At 37.0% G+C, this 25,168-nt stretch overlaps 2 protein-coding genes across 3 annotated transcripts; both read right to left on the bottom strand.

Moving 5' to 3' along the window:
- Positions 1 to 86: 86 nt before the first annotated feature.
- Positions 87 to 12,397, bottom strand: LOC111372679. Of its 2 annotated transcripts, none has more exons than XM_022995060.1 (8): positions 12,017 to 12,397; positions 11,084 to 11,121; positions 10,796 to 10,973; positions 10,101 to 10,198; positions 9,500 to 10,012; positions 8,320 to 8,814; positions 7,218 to 7,430; positions 87 to 735 (listed from the first exon to the last, which is right to left on the bottom strand). In XM_022995060.1, exons 1-8 carry the CDS (start codon positions 12,069 to 12,071, stop codon positions 475 to 477), a joined length of 1,851 nt encoding a protein of 616 aa, XP_022850828.1. In that variant the 5' UTR covers positions 12,072 to 12,397; the 3' UTR covers positions 87 to 474. The 2 variants fall into 2 exon arrangements, with proteins under 2 accessions (XP_022850828.1, XP_022850829.1); XM_022995061.1 differs by having other exon boundaries at positions 10,101 to 10,177; positions 12,017 to 12,396.
- Positions 12,398 to 17,377: 4,980 nt separating this feature from the next.
- Positions 17,378 to 19,599, bottom strand: LOC111372678 (3-ketoacyl-CoA synthase 15-like). The gene is made up of 3 exons (XM_022995059.1): positions 19,018 to 19,599; positions 18,292 to 18,876; positions 17,378 to 18,079 (listed from the first exon to the last, which is right to left on the bottom strand). Exons 1-3 carry the CDS (start codon positions 19,411 to 19,413, stop codon positions 17,528 to 17,530), a joined length of 1,533 nt encoding a protein of 510 aa, XP_022850827.1. The 5' UTR covers positions 19,414 to 19,599; the 3' UTR covers positions 17,378 to 17,527.
- Positions 19,600 to 25,168: the final 5,569 nt, after the last annotated feature.

The raw sequence follows: 25,168 nt of genomic DNA, 5'->3' as shown, positions 1-25,168 counted from the left end.
AGGTTAGAAGAGTGTATAATTTTAAGATGAGCAAAGGATACAAAACAATCAAATATCAAATAATTTACCACTTCCAGCCACAAAAAAGTAGAAAGCATATGCCTATAATCCATTTGCTTCATTCCTTCAATAAATTGCCACCAATTTTGGAGCTTTTACAGGCTGCTGCGCAGCAGTTCAAAATAATTGTCTTGAACTACAACTAAAAAGAAGAATACCAAAAGTACAATCAGCAAAGCATCATGCTAGCGAGATCCACAACCCTCCTTGAATTATATGACTAAGTGCCACCTACTTACGGAAGTAACAACTAACAAATGAAGGGGAGAGAAGTATTAGGACTGTCAAAGATGTTCACCACTAATGCCAACTGAGATAGAGAGAGAGGGTCCCAGGTGAACGATAATACCACCTCAAAGATTAACATCAGCAACTTCAAATTTTTAATGAACTACTTCAGCTCAAGTCTACTGGCTACTCCAATTCTGTTTTGGGCAGCGTTTTACCACTGTCCAAACGGAGTGTGTCAGCCAGGTTATCCGACAGTTGATTTATTGAATCAGCAGCAGGGAGAGGAGCCGCTGTATTTCCAGATGAAGTGGCTTGCTGTTTGACCTTCCTTTCCAGCAAGGATTTCTCTCGCTCATCATAGTAGGTAAAATCGTCAAGGAGAGATGTCCCAGCATTATGGTTCTTGAAAATTTTTAACATTTCAATTCCTTGTTCCAGTTTCACCTGAAAAGGATGATTGATCAACAAAATATAAGTTAAGACGGGTGCAAGCATCACATAAACGTTTTAAACTAGTCAAGATGGGACCAACTAGGAGTTTGGCTAAGCATATTATTTTGTCAAACTGATGGATGTATGCACAAAACCCAATTAGCAAGTACTAAAAGAAGAGAAAAGGCGGGGATCGAAGTGGCGGGGGGGGGGGGGGCGGGGGGCGGGGGGGGGGGGGGGGGGGGGGACGGGTTGATGCAAGAAAGAGAGAATATTGAGGGAGAATTCTTAGATTGTATTCAAAGTCAAAGTGTTAACCCTCTATATATAGGATTAAAACAAACCTAATTTAAGTATGAAACTAAGGAAATAAAACCTAATCTAATTTAAACTAGAAAATTGCAATCTGAATAAAAATGGAAAAAAAGTCACAATCAACCGAAACAAAAGTACCATCTAAAGATTTTTATGCCAAGTCTTCAAAATATATCTGTATTGCCCTCCATCACAGACATTCCATCTTATAAGCGGTTAAAGATCACAATTAAAGGTTGAATTACGTTGCAACAAGGCGCAAGGTTTTTTTTCCCCCTTTTTTTCCAGATAAAGGTCAAGGATATTTTTGATAAGTATTATGGTATATATACGGGGCGATAAAGTGAAGCACTCAGTCCGCCATACAACCAAAGTTCTAACTGGCCCATAAAAGGGCCTGTTCTTGTAACTAATAAACACCATGAGGGCAAAGCAGACCAAGAATGGGTTGACTGAGTGTTTGGGAAGAAAAGTGACATTCGTTATGAGAGTAAAACACAGTAATTCATTAAACAAAAAGTGTTCACCGAATTAGGTAAACGACCGTCTCAAATCATTTCCTACGAGTCCTAGAAAAATGAGCATATTGAGTTGAGTTCAAGTCGCAGAAGAATTTGCATCATCTTCTTTTGGTAATTGAATCCTGTCTTGATCATCAGTTCTGACTACAATGATTGAGTGCTGTTGCACTGAAGATGAACAGGGCTAAACGATCTACCGAAACTATTGGATGTGAAAATACATTGGTAGGGGAGCATCCCACCTGGAGGTAAGCCCCTATGCGAGCAATGATGTGACGAAGTGGTAGCAAGAACGTCGGCTTGAATAACTCAAACCCCGAAAACCCAAAGGTTTCGCCGTCTAAACGAAGAGACAATTTTTACACAGAATCGATGTGATTCAATTTCTCCTTTGAAAATGAACATAGAAGGCAGGACTTGTACCACAATGAAGTTGACAAGTAATGATCACGAAGATGTATTCGTGTAGGCACAGAGATACAATTGACAATCGAAAGATAATGCTAACAATATTCAGGAATTTTTTTTTTTTGATAGGTAATCAGAGAATTTTATTCCTTAAAAGAAAGTACACGGGAGGTATATAATCACTTTAAGCATGAAAGGAACAACAAGAAATTAAGTAACCCTACAACAGGATTTTTAGCCACTGTATTAGACCAAGTATGCAAAGTCAAGTAAAATAATTCTCTTATCTGCTCTATTGTCTTTGTTTGGTCTTCGATACATCGATCGTTCCGTTCTCTCCATATGTACCATACAATGTATCCCGGGATAAAATTTCAGAGAAGTTTGCTATCCTTATCGAGAAGTTTTCTTCTCCATGCCCGCACCACGTCTTCTATACGCCTAGGTAGCACCCAATCCATTGATTGAGAAGCCAGAATACTATTCCAAAGCCAACGTACACCATCACAATGAATGAATAAATGATCAATCGTCTCTCCATACTTCTTGCACATATAGCACCACTCGATTACATTAAATCCTTTTCGTCGAAGATTATCCACCGTTGACACCTGCCCCCTCATAACTATCCACAATAGAAATGCTACCCGTGGAGGCAATTTACTTTGCCACACCATCTTCCAAGGTAATGAACTCTCCACAAATCCCAAAAGGGATTGAAAGTATAAGCGGACTGAAAAAATACCATCTCGAGCCAACCTCCACCTGCTACAATCACCCTCTCCTACCCGAATTTGTATCTCATGCAGAGCGGTCAAAAACAACGAATAATCTTCCAATTCCCAATCCTGGAAATCCCTCCCAAAAGTAATATTCCAACTACAGCCCCCATTATGGATGTCAAGTACATCACCCATCATAGCAGCAGGCTCTAACGCAATGCGGTACAATGAGGGAAATCCCTCCTTTAACGGTTGATCGCCACACCAACTATCATCCCAAAATCTAATATCAGTGTCATTTCCCACCACAAAATTTAGTTTGTCCCTAAAATCACTCCATCCCCGTCGGATATACCTCCACAAACTCACCCCATAGGAGCCACGACCCTCAACCGTACACCAACCCCTCTCCATCACACCATACTTTGCCCCAATGATTTCTCTCCAAAAGCTCTCCCTCTCCACTCCAAATCGCCACAACCACTTGCCCAATAAAGCTTTATTAAACAAAACAAGGCTCCTCACTCCAAGCCCCCCATCCTCATAGGCAAACAAATAGTACCCCAATTAACCAAAAACATTTTCCTCTCCTCCTCTAACCCTGCCCACAAGAATTTTCTTTGAAATCTCTCTAATCTATTTGCCACTGCAACCGGAATAGGAAACAATGACAAAAAGTAAGTGGGGAGATTTGAGAGAGTGGATTTAATAAGAGTAAGTCGGCCTCCCTTAGAAAGATACATACGCTTCCACCCTGCTAACCTCCTCTCCATTCTTTCCATAACATTCCAAATATGTGTACTTTTAAACCGTGCTCCTAGCGGGAGGCCTAAATAAAACATGGGCAATTGTGCAATCATACATCCCAATATGCCAGCCAACTCCTCCACGTTAGTGACCTCCCCAACTGGAATAACCTCAGATTTCCCCAAATTGATTTTTAATCCAGACACCGCTTCAAAACATAGGAGCAAACGACGCAGGTTCCTGAATTGTTCATCATCCGCATCACATAAGATCAACGTGTCATCTGCAAATAGCAAATGAGACACCTGCAATTGGCCAACCCTAAAGCCCCTTACCAAACCCTCTCCCACAGCTCTTTCAAACATCCTATTGAAAGCCTCCATCACAATAACAAAAAACAATGGGGATAGTGGATCTCCTTGCCGCAATCCTCTACTACTCCAAAAATAACCCACCAGCGTTCTGTTGACCATAACTGAAAATGAAACAGTAGAAATACAGAACTGAATCCATTTACACCACTTATCCCCGAAACCGCACCTCCTAAGCATATATAAAAGGAACCCCCAATTCACATGATCACATGCCTTCTGAATATCGAGCTTACATAGCATCCCGGGAATTCCCAAACGCAACCTTGAATCAATGCATTTATTCGCTATAAGCACAGAGTCCAAAATCTGGCGACCTTTAACGAAAGCATTCTGAAACTTGGACACTACTTTCCCGAGCACCTCCTTTAATCTGTTCATCAGGACTTTCGCAATAATCTTATACACCCCACAGATTAGGCTAATAGGGCGAAAGTCCTTAATGTCGATCGCTCCCGATTTCTTAGGGATCAGCACAACAAATGTAGCATTAGAACTTTCTGGAACCTGCCACGTTCAAAAAAATATGTAAACACATCCAAAATTTCCGATCGCACCACCTCCCAACAAGCCTTGTAAAATGAGAACGAGAAACCGTCCGGTCTAGGGGCCTTATCCTCGTTCATGCTAAAAACTACCTCCTTGATTTCATCCTCCTCAAAAGGTCGCTCTAACCACCTGGCATCATCCTCCGTGATAGTAGAAAAATCCAATCCTTCCAACTCTGGCCTCCACTCAAACTGCTCCTGATATAGATTCTGATAAAAATTCACCAATTGGCTTCCAATTTCGAGTGGTTCTTCATAAGTTATCCCATCCACTTCCAACGCTGTGATAGAGTTTTTGCGCCTATTAGAATTAGCGATCCTGTGAAAAAACTTAGTACATTTATCTCATTCTTTCAACCAATTAACCCTAGATTTCTGACGCCAAGCAATCTCCTCCATCTCCACCAACCTCTCCAATTCTTCCCTTAATGCTCTACGTTTCTCCTTCTCCTCCCCAACCAACCTTCGGCTCTCCTCCCACCTATCCAACTCATCAATCTTGGAGAGACACTGAATTTTACGACAGTTCACATTGCCCACAACCTCCTAATTCCATTTCTTTAAATCTCTTTTCAAAGACTTCAACTTCTGATCCAACACAAAACTAGGAGACCCCCTGACATCATAAGATGTCCACCAAATCTGTACTTGCTCCCTAAAACCTTCAACTTTCAACCACATTTTCTCGAACCTAAAAGGCCTTCGTCCTCCACCCGTCCTGTTCCCAGTTAACATAATGGGGAAATGATCAGAGTACACCCTCCCCAATCTTCTCTGAATGACATCTGAATACTTAACCTCCCACTCTCCGCATATCAAGAATCTATCAATACGAGAAAGAACAGGTTGATCCCGATTGGATGACCAGGTAAAATCTCCTCCAATCATAGGCAAATCCACCAACATATTCTTCCTTATAAAGTCTGCAAAATCCTCCATAGCCCCCGTGAGTCTCCTACCGTTCGACCTCTCAATAGGAAATCGAACCACATTAAAGTCACCTCCTATACACGTTGGTAGATTCCACCAAGCCATCATTCCAGCCAGTTCATTCCACAAGCCCCGTCTACTATAATCAGTATTAGGCCCATAAACACCTATGAACATCCACTGAAATCCATCCCCAATGTTTCTGAACGACATCGAAATTGAGAACAATCCAACACTCATCTCCTCCATCTCAAGCACTCTGGTGTCCCACATGACTAATATGCCTCCAGAAACCCCTGATGACCCCATAAACTGATACCCTACATGCTGTCCCCCCCTTAAACTACTAACCACCGCCCTCGAGATGACCTCCATCTTGGTTTCTTGTAAGCATACAAGATCCGCTCCCCAGCCCCTTAGCAAATGTCGAACACCCATCCTTTTCCCAACTTCATTAAGTCCCCTTACATTCCAGCTAATGATTCGTGGTATCATTTCAACAGTCCAGCATCCCTCCCCAGTACTCCATTCTTGGACTCACCACCCTTGCCATCATAATTAACTGACCATTCGAGCCTCTTAAGTTCACGATCGCCCTTTCTTCTTAATTTACCTTCTTGTTTACTCATCTCCTGTCCCCTATTGGCCTCCAAATCCTCAAACAATTGTAGTAATCTGTTTTCGTATCCATCACAAGACACGCCTATTAAGTTACTAAAATCCTGAATTTTCTGTAGAACACAGTTCGAAGGTAGGTGTCCAACTTCGAATCCAAACAATTCCCCTATTTCCTCCACCTGTATAACATCACTTTCTATTTCTCCTTTCTTGGCTCCATCTACCCACAACACTAGTGCTTTTTCCGTCCCCAAGTCACTTACCTTCATTGACTTAGAGTTCCTTCTATTATATGTGTTCGCAACCCTAATTGTCAAAGGTGTCACGTCGTGCTCTATCACCCCTGACAGTACATGCCTCGTCCCTTAGTCACCTAGTAAAAGCCCATCATCGTGTGAGACTGCGTCCATTGCACTCATCGTTACTGTCTCCAAGTTCACCATACTCGGCTCCCCTTCTTTAGACAAAGGTACCACCTCTCGGTACGTCGACCTCAACCACATCCAACCCCTCTAAGACATCACCTTTGTCATACTTAGATTGTCCCTCGTCTGTTTCAATCTGATCAATAGACTCGCAAGTGATTTCAAGTCTTCCCTGCTTTACTTGATTATGTGCCGATTCCTTCTTATTCAATCCCGATGCTTGTTTTCCAACAGCTGGATACTCATCCATACCTACCCCACACTTGTGGCAACATAACAACTTCTTGGGACCCATTTCATACCCACTTCCCACTAGCCTAATCAATTCCTCCAACGCTCCTTTCAATTCCTAGACACGAGCCATAATTTCAGCCCTATTTTAGACTGGGGACATTCTGCCTGACATTTTGGTTCTCCGGCGCCGACGAGCGGCTCCAACGGCGTGTGCTCCTTCCCAACCTACCGCCGGCCTCGGAATCGCCTGCACTGCGCTCCGGTCAGGCGCGTCTGCCAGAATGGTGACTGGATTTGGTGTGATCTGAGTTTGCATCCCAGATTGGTATGGCTTTATTTGTGGCGTGGGGCCGTATGGGTTAGGGTTTCCGTCCGACGCAGTATCGCCAGTCAGAGGAATGGTTGGACGTGGATCGACGGTGGGTCGCTGGTCATGGGTTTGGGTTTGGGTTTGGATATTAGGGAGGTCATGGAGCATACTTCAAGGTAACTAATAAGTAACCGTTCACCTCAGATAGGGATATCTTAAGAATGTCACTAACTATAGGTGTAATTACTATTCAGGAATTTAACAGAGAGCTATTTTTAAATAAATTGAATTGATGTCACTTTCAAAAAGGATTGGTAGATAAAGTATTCTAAAAGACACTCATACCTCTTGGGAATCTCGGCTGTGAGAAACAGGCTTCTTGTCATTATTTTCAAGAACTATGTGGCGGAAGCTACCATGGGGTACATCTTTAATGATATGCCACTTAACAGGAAACTGCCCACTCCATCTATCTTGCTGCCAGTACTTGGCATCATTGTCAAAATCAACAGGTCCAACCATCTCGGCTACCCCACAAAACTGTCCACTAGCATTAACCTGCCGATTGTTAGAACAACCAGATTTAACAAGAGTGAAATGAGCAAAACAACAATACCAAAAGGTATCTGTATGCAAGCTCCATTTAACAAATGCTTTAGTGCATACAAGATCAACGACAAAATTATATGCTTTACTAGTTAAAACAAATAAGTCAAATAACTAGATACAATGTGAGACTTGCACCAAAAATACTACACTTTGGGACATGGAGAGGTCGAGCAAAACAAATTTATAGTATTTCCCAGAAAAAATTAATAGCGGCACGAATAATGGGTCAAAAGTGACAGAACTGGCCTGAAGGCAATCAAAGCCTAGATTTAGTACATGTACAAGTATCAAAATGAAACATAGATATTTTAAAATAAAAATAAAAAATGAAACAGGGAAGGAGGGGAAAGGTCAGCTGAGACCGCAAGCTCAGAAATGTAGTATTTTATTAACGATATAATATGCCCAGTAGAGATAAGAAAGTCACAACTCATGTTCATCAATAAGCAATAAATAATCGCGCGGACCAACTAGAAGTTAGAATCCCTACTGGATTAAATGCTTATTCAGCAGGCACCCACAACTAAAATTATTAGGGCGAAGCAATTTCTAGTTCTTTTGTGCCAACACAAATTTTTGTTCAAGGTAATTTAGTGCCTGTTCAACACACTTTGATTTATTCTATGGTTTGCTACAAGATCATTTTCAACCACATTTTCACACTAAAATATTCTAACATATACCAAAAACTTTTGCCTCCTTTTTAACTACATTCTCCAAACAATCACTATTCGAAACTCTTTTTTCCTACAATAATGGTTGTCAAATAGGCTCCTAACTACAAGCAAGTGGAGATTCACCCACACATTTTGTCATTTAGGAAGTTCAATAAACTTACTGAGAAAAAGAGAAAGACTGGACAAATTCCATTGATTTCCTTTGCTTCACGATAGGCAGCATCAAGTTTTCTGTTTCCAAGTGATGTGCTGGCCCAAACATTGTATTTAATACTTCTGTGAATATTGTCTTCACTGAAGGACTTGATGACAAAAAATCTTGCATTTTCATAGTCTGTAGTGAAATCTGGGGCATTGAACTGACTAATATCAAAGCCCGAAGTAGATTCAACATCTTTATGAACACCTGAAGACGTGCCCTCTCCAGGTAAACTTTTGCTCAGTGCCTTTGAAAACCTTGGCCCTCGATTTCGATCACTTGAGATACCAAATGCATCGGAAGAAGCACTGATAAAGTCTCGATCCTTTTCGTGTCTTGCACCCTTGCCAGTAGAGGACTGATTCCGATTAGGAGGCAAACCGCGCTGGTAAGAGCCAGCATGCGGATAACGTCTAGCTGAGGAGCTTGACGTCAATCCATAATCCTGAAATGAAGTCTGCAATTGAAACATTAGCAATTAAATATCAAGGCCCGCAGGTATCAATAAATCTAATTGGGTAGATAGGTTTCACATTCATTAAACATTCATTATGATATGTATCCAACCAGTGACCACCCATCATGTCACTGTCACTGAATGATGACCAATATTTAATGTCAAAGAAACATATAAGAAGAAATATGAAGAGATAGGTTGTTCTTTTAATGTTACAAAATGTTGTTTTACAAAACATAATATAATAAAAGAATTACATGTTTCCCATGTATATTAATTAGTAAGAAGAAATATTGACTATGATTTCTGTAAACGTAGTGGTAAAATAGCCAAAATACAAACTGGAGAATTATCTTGCCAATTGGAAGGAAACATGTGAAATGGCGAAAAGATAAACTGGAAAGGATGTTAAATTACTTTTATTTAATCACCCCTTGTGCCCTGAGAAAAAAAAATCATCTTCTTTGGGCATCTAATCTACTCAAAGTAAGCCAGAAGTCCTTTATTCTGGTATTCATGATTGCTGTAAGATAGTTATGATTCTACAAAAAAGTAGGTCAATATTCATTTGGAGTAACTCAATGCAAGCAATACAACAGTCATCGTGACAATAAAAACACAACATAATTTCATCCTCCGTGCATGTTGATGTGTCTATTTGTTGAATGTGCTATATATAACCCACCTGTGCAACATTTTGCTCGTATGAACCAAGTATGCCAATTGAATGGGGATATGCAGTCCCAGCCGCCAATGGAGACATGAACTTGCCTGTGTCTAAAGGGCTTGAATGACTTGGCAGCGATTCACTAGATCCAAAGTCGCCCGAAAATTTGTAGAGACCAACTCCACTACTTCCAGAAATATCCCCTCCACCAAAAGCTCCAAAAGGCACATAGAAACCAGATCCTGGCCCAAAAAGTGCATAGTCCATAGGATTTTGTTGGCCACTAATTTCTGGTGGCATCAGTTCTGACTGTGAAACAGGAAATGCTGAAGTAACATGGGGCAGACCAGGAGAAACTGAGGGTGGATAATAAGGTGACGACACAGGTATTTGGTGTGGAGAGTACAACTGTCCATCGAACATTATTGGAGACAGAGGGCTAGGAAGAGGAGAAAACTGTCCATATGCCATCTGGGAATCAAAGCCATAGCCAGTAGGATAGAAGAGTGGTGGATTATCATTGTACATTGCCTAAATAAGGTTCAATACAACAGTCAGCGTATGATGAGCTCTATCTAGCAAATTGAAAATACAGACAAGAAAAACTATTTATACCCACCGGAGGTATGACATGTAAGTTATTGACGTTAACATAGTTAGAATGCTCATCCCAGTTACCAGTGCCATCGTCATAACCTGGACCAATGCAAAGGTAATCTAAAATTACATAACACGGGAAGCAGAAACAGAAATCATTAGAGCAAAGCAACATGATTGTATTTGAACCAAAAAAGAAAAAAGAAAAAAAGAACAACAACAACAAAACCCACATGACCCAATGTCTGGTTTCATTCAAATTCCTTCTTGCTATGAGTTGATATAAAATTAGAACTAAAGTGTTGGAGTTCATTTGCCTTCACAATCTCACATTACCTACACCTCTCCCAGAATTGTCTTCTAAAAAATCATAGAGGATATTAATTAGAGAGTGGAAACTGATCACAATTCAATAGATGAAGGATATGAACTTCTAACCTAAAAGGTCATCATTTAGAACTACAAGTTTAACAGTGATAACACACCGCAATATTCAGGCCCAAAATCATCTTCTATAATAATTCACAAATTAATAACGAAACTTTAAACTACCACTACCAATGATAAGACAATATAATTCACAGTGAGAAAATAGAATGTAATCGCATAAGCGAGAATGATTATCTATGGTCACCATACAATGATGGGTGTGTTTTTGCATAAAGAAAACATATTGTCATTACGAAGCAATGAGATTAGCAGCAATTTGGAACAAACCTCCGTAATAGATGCCCTGGTCCTGCTGAGTATAAGCATTGTAAGGATACATAGTGCTGAAAGCCCCACTTGTTACTGAGGTTGCAGGCTGATCTTTAGTGTTTTCTGGTGCCCTAGATATGGCTGTGTCAGGAGAAGGGTTTGCAGACACAATCCGTTCATCTTTCGGCGAAAGTGGCTGAAAATAGATCAAAAGAATGTACAAACGAAATACATTACCTAATCTAACCAATACATATTGATAAAGGAAGAAAAACTCGATAATTTAAGGATGGGTTTATTGCATACCTGTTCTGCCAAGTTATGAAGATCAACAGCCCTGTCACCTGCATCCACCAAGGCAATCCGCAGCTTATCAAAATGCAGATCAAGAAAAATCAAAAGAACGCTGTGTAATAGATTAATAAAATTGAGCAACCCATGGCCATGGTGTAGAAATTGGGCATACCATAATTTTATGATTTGTTTGGCTGAAAGGGGTAGAGGCAATAGAAAGAGAAACAGAACCCAATTGAAGATCCAATTTATTGATAATACAAGTTCCCCAATTAAATTAACACAATGCATAAACAAATGCATGTAAATTATGGCTTGGCAACAGGCTTTCTCGCCAAGTCTGATGGTCGAAACCAAACTGAAGGAAAAACACCATCAACGGAATAATAAAAAGGGGTAAAAAGAACAAAGGGTTTTAACCTTGACAGTAGCTAATCAAGCATTTAATAAGAGAAAATTATAATTTGAAAAGAAAAATTTAAAGATTTCTCTAATTTTGAATATTGCATGAAATTGATTTACAAAGAACTCTAATTATCAGAATTTGTGTGTATTTTGACCAATAAATAGCACAATAATTTCCAGCTGTTATCATAATCATGTCAACGAGAGAACCCTCACTCAAAAAAAATTGAACTCTGAGCAAAGCCAATTTAACAAAATTACCCAAATTCAATTCAAAAACACTGTCACGTAAAATCCCAGAGAATGCTCCTTTTGCATTTAATCTCGAAACCAGATTGGAAGCATGTAACTATAACATCCCAAATCCTAACATGAATACATAACCTTTCCAATCCGAATGCAACATTCCCGGTAAAAAAAAAAAGAAGAAAAAAAGGAAGTCCAATCAATATAATTACAACTATAAATACACACACACACACACACACACACACACATATATATATATATATATATATATATATCAAGATGTGAACGAACCAGAAGATGGGATGGAGGCGAATCCATCGAGGCTCTGTTGACTAGCGTCTTCCATTAACACCAATTGAACTGAGTTCAAATCCAATCACAAATCGAAAAGTAAAGGGAATGAAGATTCAGATCTATTCTGTTTCAAATTGAATACAAAAAAAAGTATTCTAAATAAATCAAACGAATGCGAATGCAACTTTTTGCAAAAAAGACAAATATGAAAAGAACCCTAATTTCTTCTTTTATCTGAAGTGAAATTGCAGATAATCAAAAAAGGCAAAAGATTTACTTCGCGGGAGGGTTTGAAAATAAACAGACAAAAGAAGGTTTTAGACAATGCTACATGTGGATATATGCTACCCCATACCCCAAACCCACCAACCCCTACCCCGTCTTTATGAGATTCACAGGTCAGAATCCCAGTTGCAGAAAATTTTATAAATAGATTAAAAGTATATTAAGAAAAAATTAGAGAACTTTTCTTTTTTCCGTTGACAATCATGTACACGTATGTAAGTAATAAGATACATATAGCACAACAAATAATAGAACTGTGATAATGTTATATGTATATAATTTTTTTTACTTAATTTTTTTATTTATTATTCACAGTAGGGAGTGGAGGATCACATTTGAAAATTTCTATGCTCTGTGGAGCTTGCATGCGTTGTGAAAGGGACGACAATTTTCGGTACCCCCAATTCATTACAAATAGAATTATTCATAAAACTAAAGAATAAATTCACACATGAATGGATGATTAAAAAAAAAAAAAGTGAAGAGTATTGTATTTTGGACCTTAACATTCAAATAGGAGGAATTTAGTCCCCAACCTTTAACTTTCGTTGCACTTTTAACCCCAGTAAACCACCGTGAGCACGTGACTTAGTTTTTGAGGGGCAATGAGAGAAAAAATAGTTTTCATTAAAAATGACTGAAAAAAGAATGAATTAAAAAAATTAGAACTCCCAATTTTTTCTGCAACCATCCTTCATGTACAAAAGGAGGGATTGTGAAACCCCTCACAAGACACGAGAGGGTGGTTTTTTGGCATTATTTTATTCACATGGAGCATGCGACCCACCCATGTGAAATTTCTGTATTAATTTTGTAAATTTCATTTCTGTACAAATGGAATGATACTTTTTTTGTGATTGTAATATGGGTTGACAACCCAAATTTTACCCTATTGCACTGTTTGCTAGTTAGTGGCGAAGCCACATGAGCGTGGGAGATGGCAATCGCCCATCAATATTTTGAAATCTCTCTAAATGTATATATAAAATTTTTGAAACTTTTTAACATATACATAATGCATGTATATTTCTCATTCAAATTACCCCATCATGAATTTTCTAGCTCCACTATGGGTGCTTGTTGACGGGATTTGTGTATCATTTGTACGGTGATAGGCTAACTGGGATACGAAGTGATTACGGTTGGTAGGAGCGAGGGACAAAAAGTAGAAAATAAATCAATGTCTTTTCTTTCCTCTTTCTTTCATTTTAAATTTGTCAGATCATTATGCTCCTCGATGCAATTTTAAGGTTATTTTGGATGACCTCCATCCAATGAGAACATGACTACAAAGGAAGTAAAAGGTCGAAGACGTATATTCTCCTTTTAAAAAGTGTAGCTTCTTTCTAAAAGTTGATATGAGACTAAAGTGCAACAAGAACATGAGGTTAGAGCCTTCGTTGGCGTTTAACATTAAATCAGCGAGTTTGAAAAATTTTGCTCAGCATGATAAGTTCAATTTCGACATCGATCTAATTACAATAGAATTATTATTCAAAGTATTCCAAAAATAGGAATGGTAAAATTCTTTTCCCAATCCAGATTAATTTCTCAAACTTGTCTTGAATATATATTTTTCTATTTTTCATTTAAAAATAATAATATATAAATAATTAAGCGAGATATCTCCTATTTACTTCCCTCAAAAATACTTGACAAGGCTGGAACGGGATGATCACACTGTCCTACCCTGCCCCGTCCCTATAAACAAAGAAGTTATGTTGCATCATACAAGGAACAGTATTCCCACTTGTAGACCATGCAAGTTAGATGGTACCGAAAGATGCCCTCGAGGCATAATCCAGTGGTGCAAAGGACAGGAATGAGGTAATATCAACTTTGCTAGTAGCAGTAATGTGAGGATTTGATTCCTGAGATATGAAATTGGATTTTTTATGGGTATCAATGTACAGGTAAACTCTTGTTCCTTAACCTATTAGAGCACATCCCGCGATTCACTTCTCTCACAATGCTCCGGGGGGCGATGGGGGCCCTCAAGATTGGGGTTCAACCTTTTTTTTTAGATGGTACCAAAAGATGTCTAATCAGGCATTATATTGCCTCAAAAAAAAAAAAAAAAAGGCAGTTGGGGTGATGTAAGAAAATTAGACATCGATCAGCAGTTGAGAAACATCATGTGATGAGATGTTCTGAAAGGCACTAGTACTATTAATGAAGAAAGATAGCGAAAGAATTAAGTTACACAAATTGTTATTTTTGGAATGATATCAACTTTAGCATGAATCATTACATCGTCAAGTTGTTGAACATATCAAAGGCGTAGAGTTTGTTGATTTTCGAGGATGTACAATTTTTTCAATAGTGTTTTATTATTATTATTATTATTAAGCTTTGAAATTTGTTAAACTGAATGTTTAAAATGGAATTTATGATTATGCATTATGATAGTTGTTTTGATAGAAACAGCCATTTGAATAAATTCTTCCTTTTGATTCCATTTTGATATTTCTATTCTCAACTAAAGAGAAATGGAATTTGAGATTCTACTCAAGTCATTGACCAATGTAACATAAATGGTAACAATATATTGTCATTCTTTTAAACATTTTGCTGTTGATCAACATATAAATGTCATGTGTTTTTTTTTTTTTTTTTTTTGAGCTCGATATAAACATGGATACCAGCCTTCATAATAAAATTTGTGTGATAAAACCATATATTTTAAAAATAACTTATAGTGTGGCGAATTACTACCCGTTTTAAAGTATGGCGCAAACCATTTACAAGGTCAAATGACAAGACATGATTATATGCATTGAGGGAAAAAAGCTATATAACTAACTTATAATTTTCATGTAAATGACTAGTTATCCATCAACAAGAAAGAGTTCATATTACACAATACCAATTCAAAAAAGAAACAAAAAATATTGACTTCAAATCTACATTACTCCAAAATTTGACTATCGATAACTTTGATTTTCACACCCTTTTCGACTGATTTCCCCGATGTACTTGGGTATCACCTTCTTTATTCAAATTGGCATATTAAACGTATGAACTCCCAGAAAGTGACGTGCCTTGTCTATACCAAAGTTATGTTTCATCTCATGCATCTTCAAATGTATTCGGTGTATTTACAACAAACATGCTGCAACTAAGCCTGCATGAAATTTTCAAAACTAACAAAATTAGATATTACAACTCAAGAGTGAAGCACCTTAAAGATAAACTCATGGTATAGGGATCGAACTTAATGGATCTAAGAAGTCGAAAGAGTTAATGGTTTTCTTGTTGAGGTATTTCGTCCACAATGTTCAATTTTAATGTGTCTTCTTGTGGTTTGCATGAACAATCATTGATTGCGTCAAAATTTACTGACATGACATACGAATTGAAAAACACAATAAACATCGTGTTTGAAAACTGTACAAATAATTGCAACGAAACATTGCCTATATAACATAATTTTTTAGTCCTTGTTTAGCCCCCATTTTCTAAAATTTATTTTCAACCGTACATTTCATGAAATCCACACAACTTTTATCAATTGTTTAATTAGATTTCATATTAAAATTTTGAATTTTTTAGCTAAATCAAAAAGGAGCTAAATAAATTTCACTGCATTGCAATTTACAAAATTTCTATTCAATAAAATAATAAATAAATAAATACAAATTCTATAAATTATAAATTACCAAATGTATATAACAATACGTAAACACTTGAGACATTCATTACTAAAAATTAGCTTTTCACATACGGATAATTACAAACGAATTGTATTCATCGATAATTAGAAACGGATTATCCGTTATTAAAAGTATTAGACTTTTAACTACGAAAATCGTAAACAAAATTTTCATTGGTAAAAGTGGATGCTCTTTACCTAATGTTATTGTTTAATATATGTATCATTTACCAACATCATTTTCGTATGTGATGTAATTCAACTTTTTTCTAAAAACTGTATCAACATTTCACCTACGAATTTTCCATGAGTAAATAGTAGTTCATTTTACCAATGGAATTGCCGTTGCTAGTATTAATCAATTTTGAAGGAATTCTTATCCCGCATTAGAAGTTCACAATAAAGTTTTTGGAGTTGCTATCTATAAATTTGCGGTCCAATAAGTAGTTAAACAATTTTTTTGGACCTTTCAACCGAGTTAGCGAAAAGTTAAAAAATTACAATAACAATAACAAAAATAAATAAATAATTTATTTTTTTTACCATGCTTCACACCTATGCGGCTATTTACAACGCTAATTTTTACCAATTGCAATGGTAGACATTTACCAATGGAAATTCGATTGGTAATGGTTAGATTTTTACCAACGAAAATTTCGTTAGTAAAAAGTTTACTCTTTACCTACGGCGTAATCAGTTGGTAACTATCAGCGATCCCTCAATTAACGACGAATTTGTGGTTGGTAATATTTCGTTGGTAAAGAATAATAGAAATGGATATCATGGTTTCAGGAATAAAAAATCCGTGCCTGAAGCTATTTTTTTTTAGTGATTGTATGGTACGTTAAACTATAGTTAACAACAAAATATTGTAATAACTTCATGGATACCCAATTTGTAATCATATTAATAAAACACCTTGTAACAATTCTTGAAAAATAAGATGACTTGTCAGTTGTAACAATAAGCATTAGCATAGTTTCGATTCAATAAAACAATAATATTGACACTGCACAAATAATGTGAAGTCACAAATCTATTTTTTAGCAAATCAAACATGAAAAAATATTAGAGACAATTCTACTAGAGTTTAGGATGCGACAAGGCTAAGTCTGCTAAGGTGAGCGCTTCACCTGGACAAAATAAAGGGCTTGACCACACACGCTCACACTATATGGTTGTGTATCTTCTTCTTCAATAATAATAATAATAATAATAATAATAAGTAACAACTTCCCTTGAACAATTTTGAATTCTATAGCTAGAGTAGGTAATGAATCATGAAACCCTTTCGACCTATCTTTCAACATAGATATCATCTAAGCTTGGAAATACTACTGCTCGTATTAAAGTAATACGAAGCTATTTATAACTATAGTTATCCAAGCATATTTACAGGCAAAAGTACATCTTATAATTAAAATAAATAAACTTAGTGATAAGTAAAATTTTAATGCTCGACCAAACAAGGTCGATATGACTGTATACAAGTTTACTTTATCAAGACATACAATTTTTTTTAAGTACCACTTATGAGTGAAAAAATAATTTATACTTATAAGCAACAACTTTTAAGTGGAATCATTATTCCATGGATTTCTGCTCTGATGTTTAACAGTAGTAAGAGCCTTCCAAACAACACTGTTGCATTTCAGACCTGAACCAAAAGCCAGTTGCCAAATTCTATCCCCTTTCTCGATTCTGCCTTTTGCTTCTATATAAGCCAATTCATACCAAATACTACTGCTGGAAGTGTTTCCAAATTTTTCAAGAGTTTTTCTTGATGCTTCCATATATTCATCAGTAAGATCCAAATTCTTCTGTATTTCATCGAGTACTTTCTTGCTTGTTGCCAGTATGCAGACGTGCTCGAAAGCGAGCTTATAGTCAGGAATGTAAGGCTTGTTGGAGTTGGATTTGAAGAGAAGAGATTTGAAGAAATGGAATTGTTCAGAAACTGGAAGGACTAAAGGGCTTAAGGTTGTGATGTTGGCTTTGAGTGCATGGCCACCTACTTCCACCACCTCTTTTGCGACCGAGATGCCTTGTTTGCCGGACGCATCCTCCTTGAGTTGTATGCTATTGAAGCATCGGTCTTCCATGCCTTTGTGCGTGCGAACGAGCTGCAAAAATATTTTTACCATGAGATTTTGATAAAAGTTGATGAAATGTATAGTTAAAAAATTGTAGCTCCCATGAAATATGTGATTAAAATTAATTGTGGATTTTGACTTAAATTAAAATATAGCTTTTATCCTGACCAAACAGAGGCTAAAAGTCGTGAAAATAACCGTATGTGTTTTAAGAAACAATGACGAGTAACATGTTGTGTTACCTGTTTCAGTTCGTATTTAGCATGCCATCGGTCGAGTTGATGATTTGACAGCAAAACAGCAGCAGCCCCCATCCTAAAGAAGCAATTTGGCTGAAGCATGTCCAATTCATTGCCATCATACCAAGTAAAGCTCACAATTTCTGTACTCACTACCAATGCATATGAACCTGGGTATGCACCCAAAAGGTCTTTAGCCAAATCTATAGCTGTAATTCCTGCAGCACACCCCATCCCACCTAGGCTAAAGCTTTGTATTTTGTGACTCAATTTATAATGGTTGATTAACATTGCAGAGAGTGATGGAGTGGTGTTAAGAATCCCACAGTTGACAATCAGGATATTTACGTCCTTTATTCGAATCCCGGTGGTGGCGAGGAGGTCATCCACCGCCCCGAACATCAGCATTGCCGCCTCTTCCCGGCCGTCCCTTAGGGTTATCTGGTAGTCAGGACGGAAGACTATTCGAGGGAGATAGGTTTCATCTCCCAGGCCTGAGTTCTTGAGGACTTGCTGCTGGTATTTGATTGCTGCTTCATTGAATTTACCTGATTTTCTAGCCAATTCCACAAATTCTTCCTTGGATATCTGTAGATTAATAAAGATTATAAACTGGTTATTTTTACCTCAAAAAGAGCAATGTTTTGGCTTCCAGGCATATCTAGACACACTGACATAACCACATTTTTCATTCTGGGAAAATAATGAGAGAAATGAGATAACACATACCTTAAATTCAGTAGGTGGACGGTAGCAGGCAAAATCAACTAAATACGTAGAACAAGGTGTCAAATCAAAGTAGATATAAACAATCAGTACCAAGAATCCCAACAAGGAAATGATGTTCAAAACATCATATTCCAACCACAAATCACTGAATGTTACTTTGCCTATTTGTGTACCAAAAAGCATTAAAACAACTGGCGCAGCAACAAAATAAATAATATGATTGAGCAGATAGCCATAGCCAAGTTTCACATATTTCAGGTTCACAGAATTAAGGAAGTCCGGCAAACTCCGGCGGACCCGGACAGAAAAACTCGGAGAACCCGCGTAGGGACCGGAATTTTGGACTCCCTGGCTCACGATTTCTGGTGAAAGGCATTCTTGTTCCGGCCTTTCCATGTCAGCTGATGATTATAGATTGTAAGTTGAAAAGAGTGAAAAAACAGTAGTGTGATTTTTGCATACGCAGCTCGGGAATGCATGAAATGAGGATTGGAGAGTTGTAGGAGCCAAGAAAAGGGAATATAAAGATGTGACTTTTCGGCTTAAACTTCGAGTGGGGTGGGTAGGGGTGATAACTGAAAAATGAGGCCTTTGGAGCATGAAGGCATGAGAACAGCGGATTCATAGGCCTAAGCGTGTTGGGGAAGTTTTATAAGAGATAGAGGTTCATCTGTTATATCGGGGAGTTTTACTTTTTGTTTGTACGCCGTGGGCAAGTTTGGCACGCACGGTAATGTCTTCGTGCAAGTTTGGCAAGCACGGTAATGTCTTCGTGCATAAGTCCGATTCATTTTTTTTATTAAAGTATTTACGTGCACACTTTTCATAAGTGAATGACAATGAAACTTGAACGCGAGAATAATTCTATATTGAACAATATCGTCTAAAAGTTTAACCAATTAAAAAGAGATGCATTTAATTATTTAAAATTTAGTCATCAGCACGTGTTGCACGTTGAAAATGCTCATGGGTTTTCATACCAAATTGTATGTCCCTAGGGTCTTGTTCAATAGAATATTATTTTTCACTTATCTACAGATCATGCCTCAACCTAATATTTATAAAAGACGGGGAATGAAGTCTAGCGAGAAAGATCGCATCTCTACAAATGTAATGAAAGTTATCGCGCCATTATAACTTGTCATATCCCTGTATTTTGAAGTAATCTTGATGTATCCTTCAAATGTTCGCCATACTTTTAGCCCCTGTTTGGGCGCCATTTATGGCCAAAATAATGCATTTTTCTGCCACGAGTACTGGGCCCCAGTGTACTCACCTAGTTAACCAGGTTACCGAAATGTGTAGAATAATTTTTTGTTTTTCCATTTTTACCCCATTTTTTGTTGTTTGTGACACGTGATGTTTCAATTGTACAGCCTAACAAGTGCTATGTATGTAGGGCAAAAATGGAAATATCGAGTACATAAAGTCTGAAATTATAGAGTAACTTGTATTGTCTTTGTCAGATGAAATTGGTATAAAATAGTCACCAACGGTCGAAATTTTCTACAAATGTGTTCAAAATTGATATCAAACGGGGCTTTAGGCTAAGCACTCATTAAAATAATAGCAACTCAAATGTTTCTTTTGCTTGAACACATGATTTTGATCTCAACAAGTGAAGGAAGTTGGGTCGAAGTCTTACTACGCTAGTCATATCTTCCTATGTTCCACTTGAAATATAAATATAACAGTACGTAACACGTCATTTGCATGAAAAAAAAATGAAAGTGTTAGTACTTTGTAGAATACCTTCTAATTAAAACGTCTAAGATCTTTGACAAATTTCTCTTATCCTGTAAACTCTTGTTTCACAAAATTTACGTGTAGATAGGGGGGGGGGGGAGTTTAGTCACAGGACTCCCTATTTGAGTGGGGGGGGGGGGGGAGTTTAGTCACAGGACTCCCTATTTGAGATTGAATTTGGAGTTATTCTAACCAAATTTGATCAAGTTTTTATGGTCGTATATCAAACTTCATTTGATAAAGCTGATTTATTACATGTTGAAAATATGTTGTTCAAAATCAATAAACACGTGCGTGGAATGAAAGGAACAAAATTGGAACATAAAATTGAAACGGCGGCTGCATGTTTAACCATGCGACCGCATGGTGTATGGCCATGCGGTCGCATGGCCATATGCCGAGCGTAAAAGGCTCGGTCACAAATATACTATGCGACCGCATAGAGTTAAACCATGCGATTGCATGGTACATTTAAAGTGACCGTCGGAGGCTATTTTTCAGTTAGTTTTTTGGTGGCTTTTAGAGGGAATCTTGCATTTCTTCATGACTTTTGGCACCAATTCGTGAGGTATTGATTAACATCTATAAATAAGTGTTGAATGATCAATACATATATTAAAATATCATATGAGAAACTGATTTTACATTCCACAAGAAAACATTCTTTCTATTTTCATATTCAAGCAATTATCTCTTGTGTTTTTCAAGTTTGGGTAGAAAATCATTTATGCTTTGGTGTTTTTCTACAACAAAGCTTGATTAATCCTATGAACTATTTGCCGTAAAACCCTTGAAGCATCTCGTATAATCCGGAGAGGGGGCAAATATTGTTCGAGAAGTTCTCCACCCAAAATTGTCTATTTCAAACACATGTTAAATCCCTATTTAGTAGGGATAAAAGTTATATTTTTATTAAATTTTAAGTAGTAGAACTTACTCTAAAACTCATCTGATTATTAAGCCCATGTTTGAGCTTCATTTTCTGAAAACTTATTCTCAATAAAATAATTTTACATACAAATTTAAAATTATTTATAATTTTTAATTATACATTTTTCAGAAAAATATCATTACAAAACTCATTTTTTGTAACATAGGCTAAAGAAGAAAAGTCACAACATGTGACCAAAAGTACATTCCAGAAAAACAAAAAAAATCCATTACAAGAAAAGCACGGGATAATCTTTTCAACCACATTTATACTTGAGCTTGACCAAATCGATAACATGACTTAACCAATTATTTTGGCGGTTGTAGCGACTTTAATGAGTTGGACTGTCGAACTCTATAGATTAATTTTGATACAATTTAGCCTCCGTTTGATAATACTTTTTTACCCTAAAAAATTATTTTTTTTATCGTTATTTCACTATTTCAAGTGTTATTTTTAATTTCTTCACTCACATGTAATCCCACTTTTCTCTCCAATCGTTAAAAAAATTAATTTTCATAATCAGTACCAAATAGACAGCTAATTTCTTGTAGACCAATAATTTCATATATAACGAAGATTAGTTCGACTCAATATTCAGACTGAGTCAATCCGACGAGCTTGGATTGACCAGTCCGTTTTGACCCGACTGGTTCAGCGTGCAAAATAGTAGTGTTCCCGCTAATAAAGTTTACCCGCTCCGACCCAAATGAGGAAAACCCGATAGAAAGTTCGAGAAGAGGCTTTTGTACTAATTTTTCATTGCTTGCATAACTCAGTCAAGAATCAACCACTCCTGTCCAAGGCTGCTACTGCCAGTGCAATTTTCTTGATTTTCTGTTTTCTCCACAACCCACAGGAAACTTCCAGAATTCAAAGGGATCCCACCTCAAATTATTTAAAATATTAATTTTTTACCCATTAAAAGTACGTTTTTTTGTTTCATTCCAGTCAATTAATTCTGTATACCAGTATATTTTTGCCATTTGATTGAATCCAAACTGTTTGGTTGCATTTGGTTGGGGTCTCTTCAGTTTTATTTGATAGTTCTTTAGAGAAAAATGGAGGGTGGTGCAGCTGCTGTTTCAACGGATAAGGCATCAGAATCAGCTGCGGCAGCCTCATACACATATTGGGTCAGGGAATTGACCCATGATGCAGCTCCAAGACCCGTCCCCAAGAAGCTCAATGTGGAGGATTTGCCCAATCAATCAAACCCGACCCACCTCGGATCCGCATGGAATCGGGTATCCATTTGGAGAAAATAATTTTTTAATTTTTTTGAAGATATTTTTTCCGTCTTTTATTGATATGGATTTTACTGTGTGTTTGGCTGTATGATTTTTGTTTTTATTTTCTGTCTATTTTGGTTTTAGTTGATTAGAAAATATTTTATTATGGACGGTTTGAATCCAAGAGGGAAATATATATATATAACCATAATCCAACACATATGTGCAAAGGTTATATGATCTTTGGTTTCGATATACTATATGATCGTCAAAGGTGATTAGGAGTTAACAAATGGGGATATAATTGGATGCTTATTTCATTTTATTGGTGGAAAAAAAAATGTATACGTGAAATTCTATATCTAGGTCGAGTCATCAATTTCATTTCCACATAGTTTAATGTATTGTTAGGTATGGTTATCTATGTGAATGGGGGTGTGACTGGGGGTATTTAGCCCTGCAAGGCGGTCCTTGCTGATTCACACGAAATTCCATGTGACCCATGCTACTTGGGTAAATTTTTGTTAATGAAAAACTCTAGTGTGAAATGAAACTGGGATTTAGCAGATAGTTGAACTATTAACTGTTATACTGCGTGAATAAACTGTATGAAGTTGATAATTTAATGATAAATATTTAAACATTTTCTTGTTTTCCCTTTTTTAAAAACGTAGGTGTAGTTGAGGTAGATTTGTTTCGTACTCGATGTATTTGAAGTTGAAAAATGTGAGTTATGATGCTGAAGAGGAAGATAACATTTTTCAGTGCGATAGAGTACAGTACTTGATTATGGATAGACAATGGCTTGTTGACTGTACTTGAATTTAGACTATTACAAGCATTTCAGGATGAATATGATTTTCTAACAGCGGCACAGTTGGCATTTAAGGGGTTGTTCTTTAGAAAGTTTCCAGGTTGTCTTCAATTTTTTATTTTTTTAATCCCGAATTGGGGAAGAAAAATACAAGCACGAGAAAGGAACTACATACCTTCACAAGCTTCAAAAAATCAATTCCAAATTAATTAGATGGCCAGCTTAAGAACGAACTAATTAGACCTCATTTCCATATTTAAGACATGGAGACGATACAGTCATAACTTTATTCATTTAGGGGGAAAATTTGGCAACAAGTGCATAAATATGTTTTTTTTTTTATAAGTTACAAGTGCATATATATGTGGAAGTGTGGAAGCTGGATTAAGGCTCCCCTGACCTTGAAACACTCTCCAAATGGTGATAATCCTTTACGAATTCACATGCCATAATATAGAAATTGTTCAAGAAGTGCATGCAATCCATCAAGTATTTTTGTTTGAGCCCCATTTTTTTTTTAAAAAAATAGATTTTATAATAGTGACTTTTTTTTTTTTTTTTGACAATGCGTGGTTATATGGTATGGAATTTTTTTTGAATATGCGTGTAAAATTATTTTATTGAAAAATGTGTGGTTGAAAATGAGTTTGAAAAAAAAATGAATTTTTAAAGAATGGGGCTAAAAAAGGGGTATAATTTCTCCTTGAAAAACGTAGTGCTACTAAGATTCTGATCTGGATTAGAGTCATATTTTACCTACTTCGGTGATTTTGATGGAAACAAATTTAAAAAGGAATTCCTATTGAACCCAATGTACTAATAGCGTTGATACTAAAGCATTCGTTCTTACCATTAGCATAGCTTGATTTCAGAAACTTGTCATTAGGCACAAAATTTTGATCAAGAGTTATGGTAGCAGATAGCTGACACTCCCATTAAGAAATAAAAACAAATTTCCATTCCTCATGGCTATAACACCTTCGCGAACAGAGTTTCCAACAAGTACCATTCAAAAACAATCTCGAGGCTGGAGGCCCTCTGGCATAGCACCAACATTAAATCATAAAAACTTCCATGGGATGCTACTATTAGTACCTGTCTTTAGAACTTAGAGACTTGAGTTTCAATTATTGAGATAGATGATGAACCACATGTTGATGAGTTCTAGAAGATTCCCTTTTCTCTTTTCCCCTTTCGGCTTATTCTTTCTTGAACTGTTGTAACTCTTAAATCTGCATCTGGCATATGGGTGATTTGGGCTGAAGTTTCTCCAGATGTTATTAATCAAAATGGAGGTTGAAGAGACAAAAAGTAAGATGTTGTCAGAAAGTTCTTAATTAACTAAACCAGAGTTTGACGTAGGGACCGGAATTTTGGACTCCCTGGCTCACGATTTCTGGTGAAAGGCATTCTTGTTCCGGCCTTTCC

This window comes from Olea europaea, unplaced genomic scaffold, assembly GCF_002742605.1.
Source record: "Olea europaea var. sylvestris unplaced genomic scaffold, O_europaea_v1 scaffold1020, whole genome shotgun sequence".
NCBI lineage: Eukaryota > Viridiplantae > Streptophyta > Magnoliopsida > Lamiales > Oleaceae > Olea > Olea europaea.
This window is presented reverse-complemented; position numbering and strand designations above follow the sequence as displayed.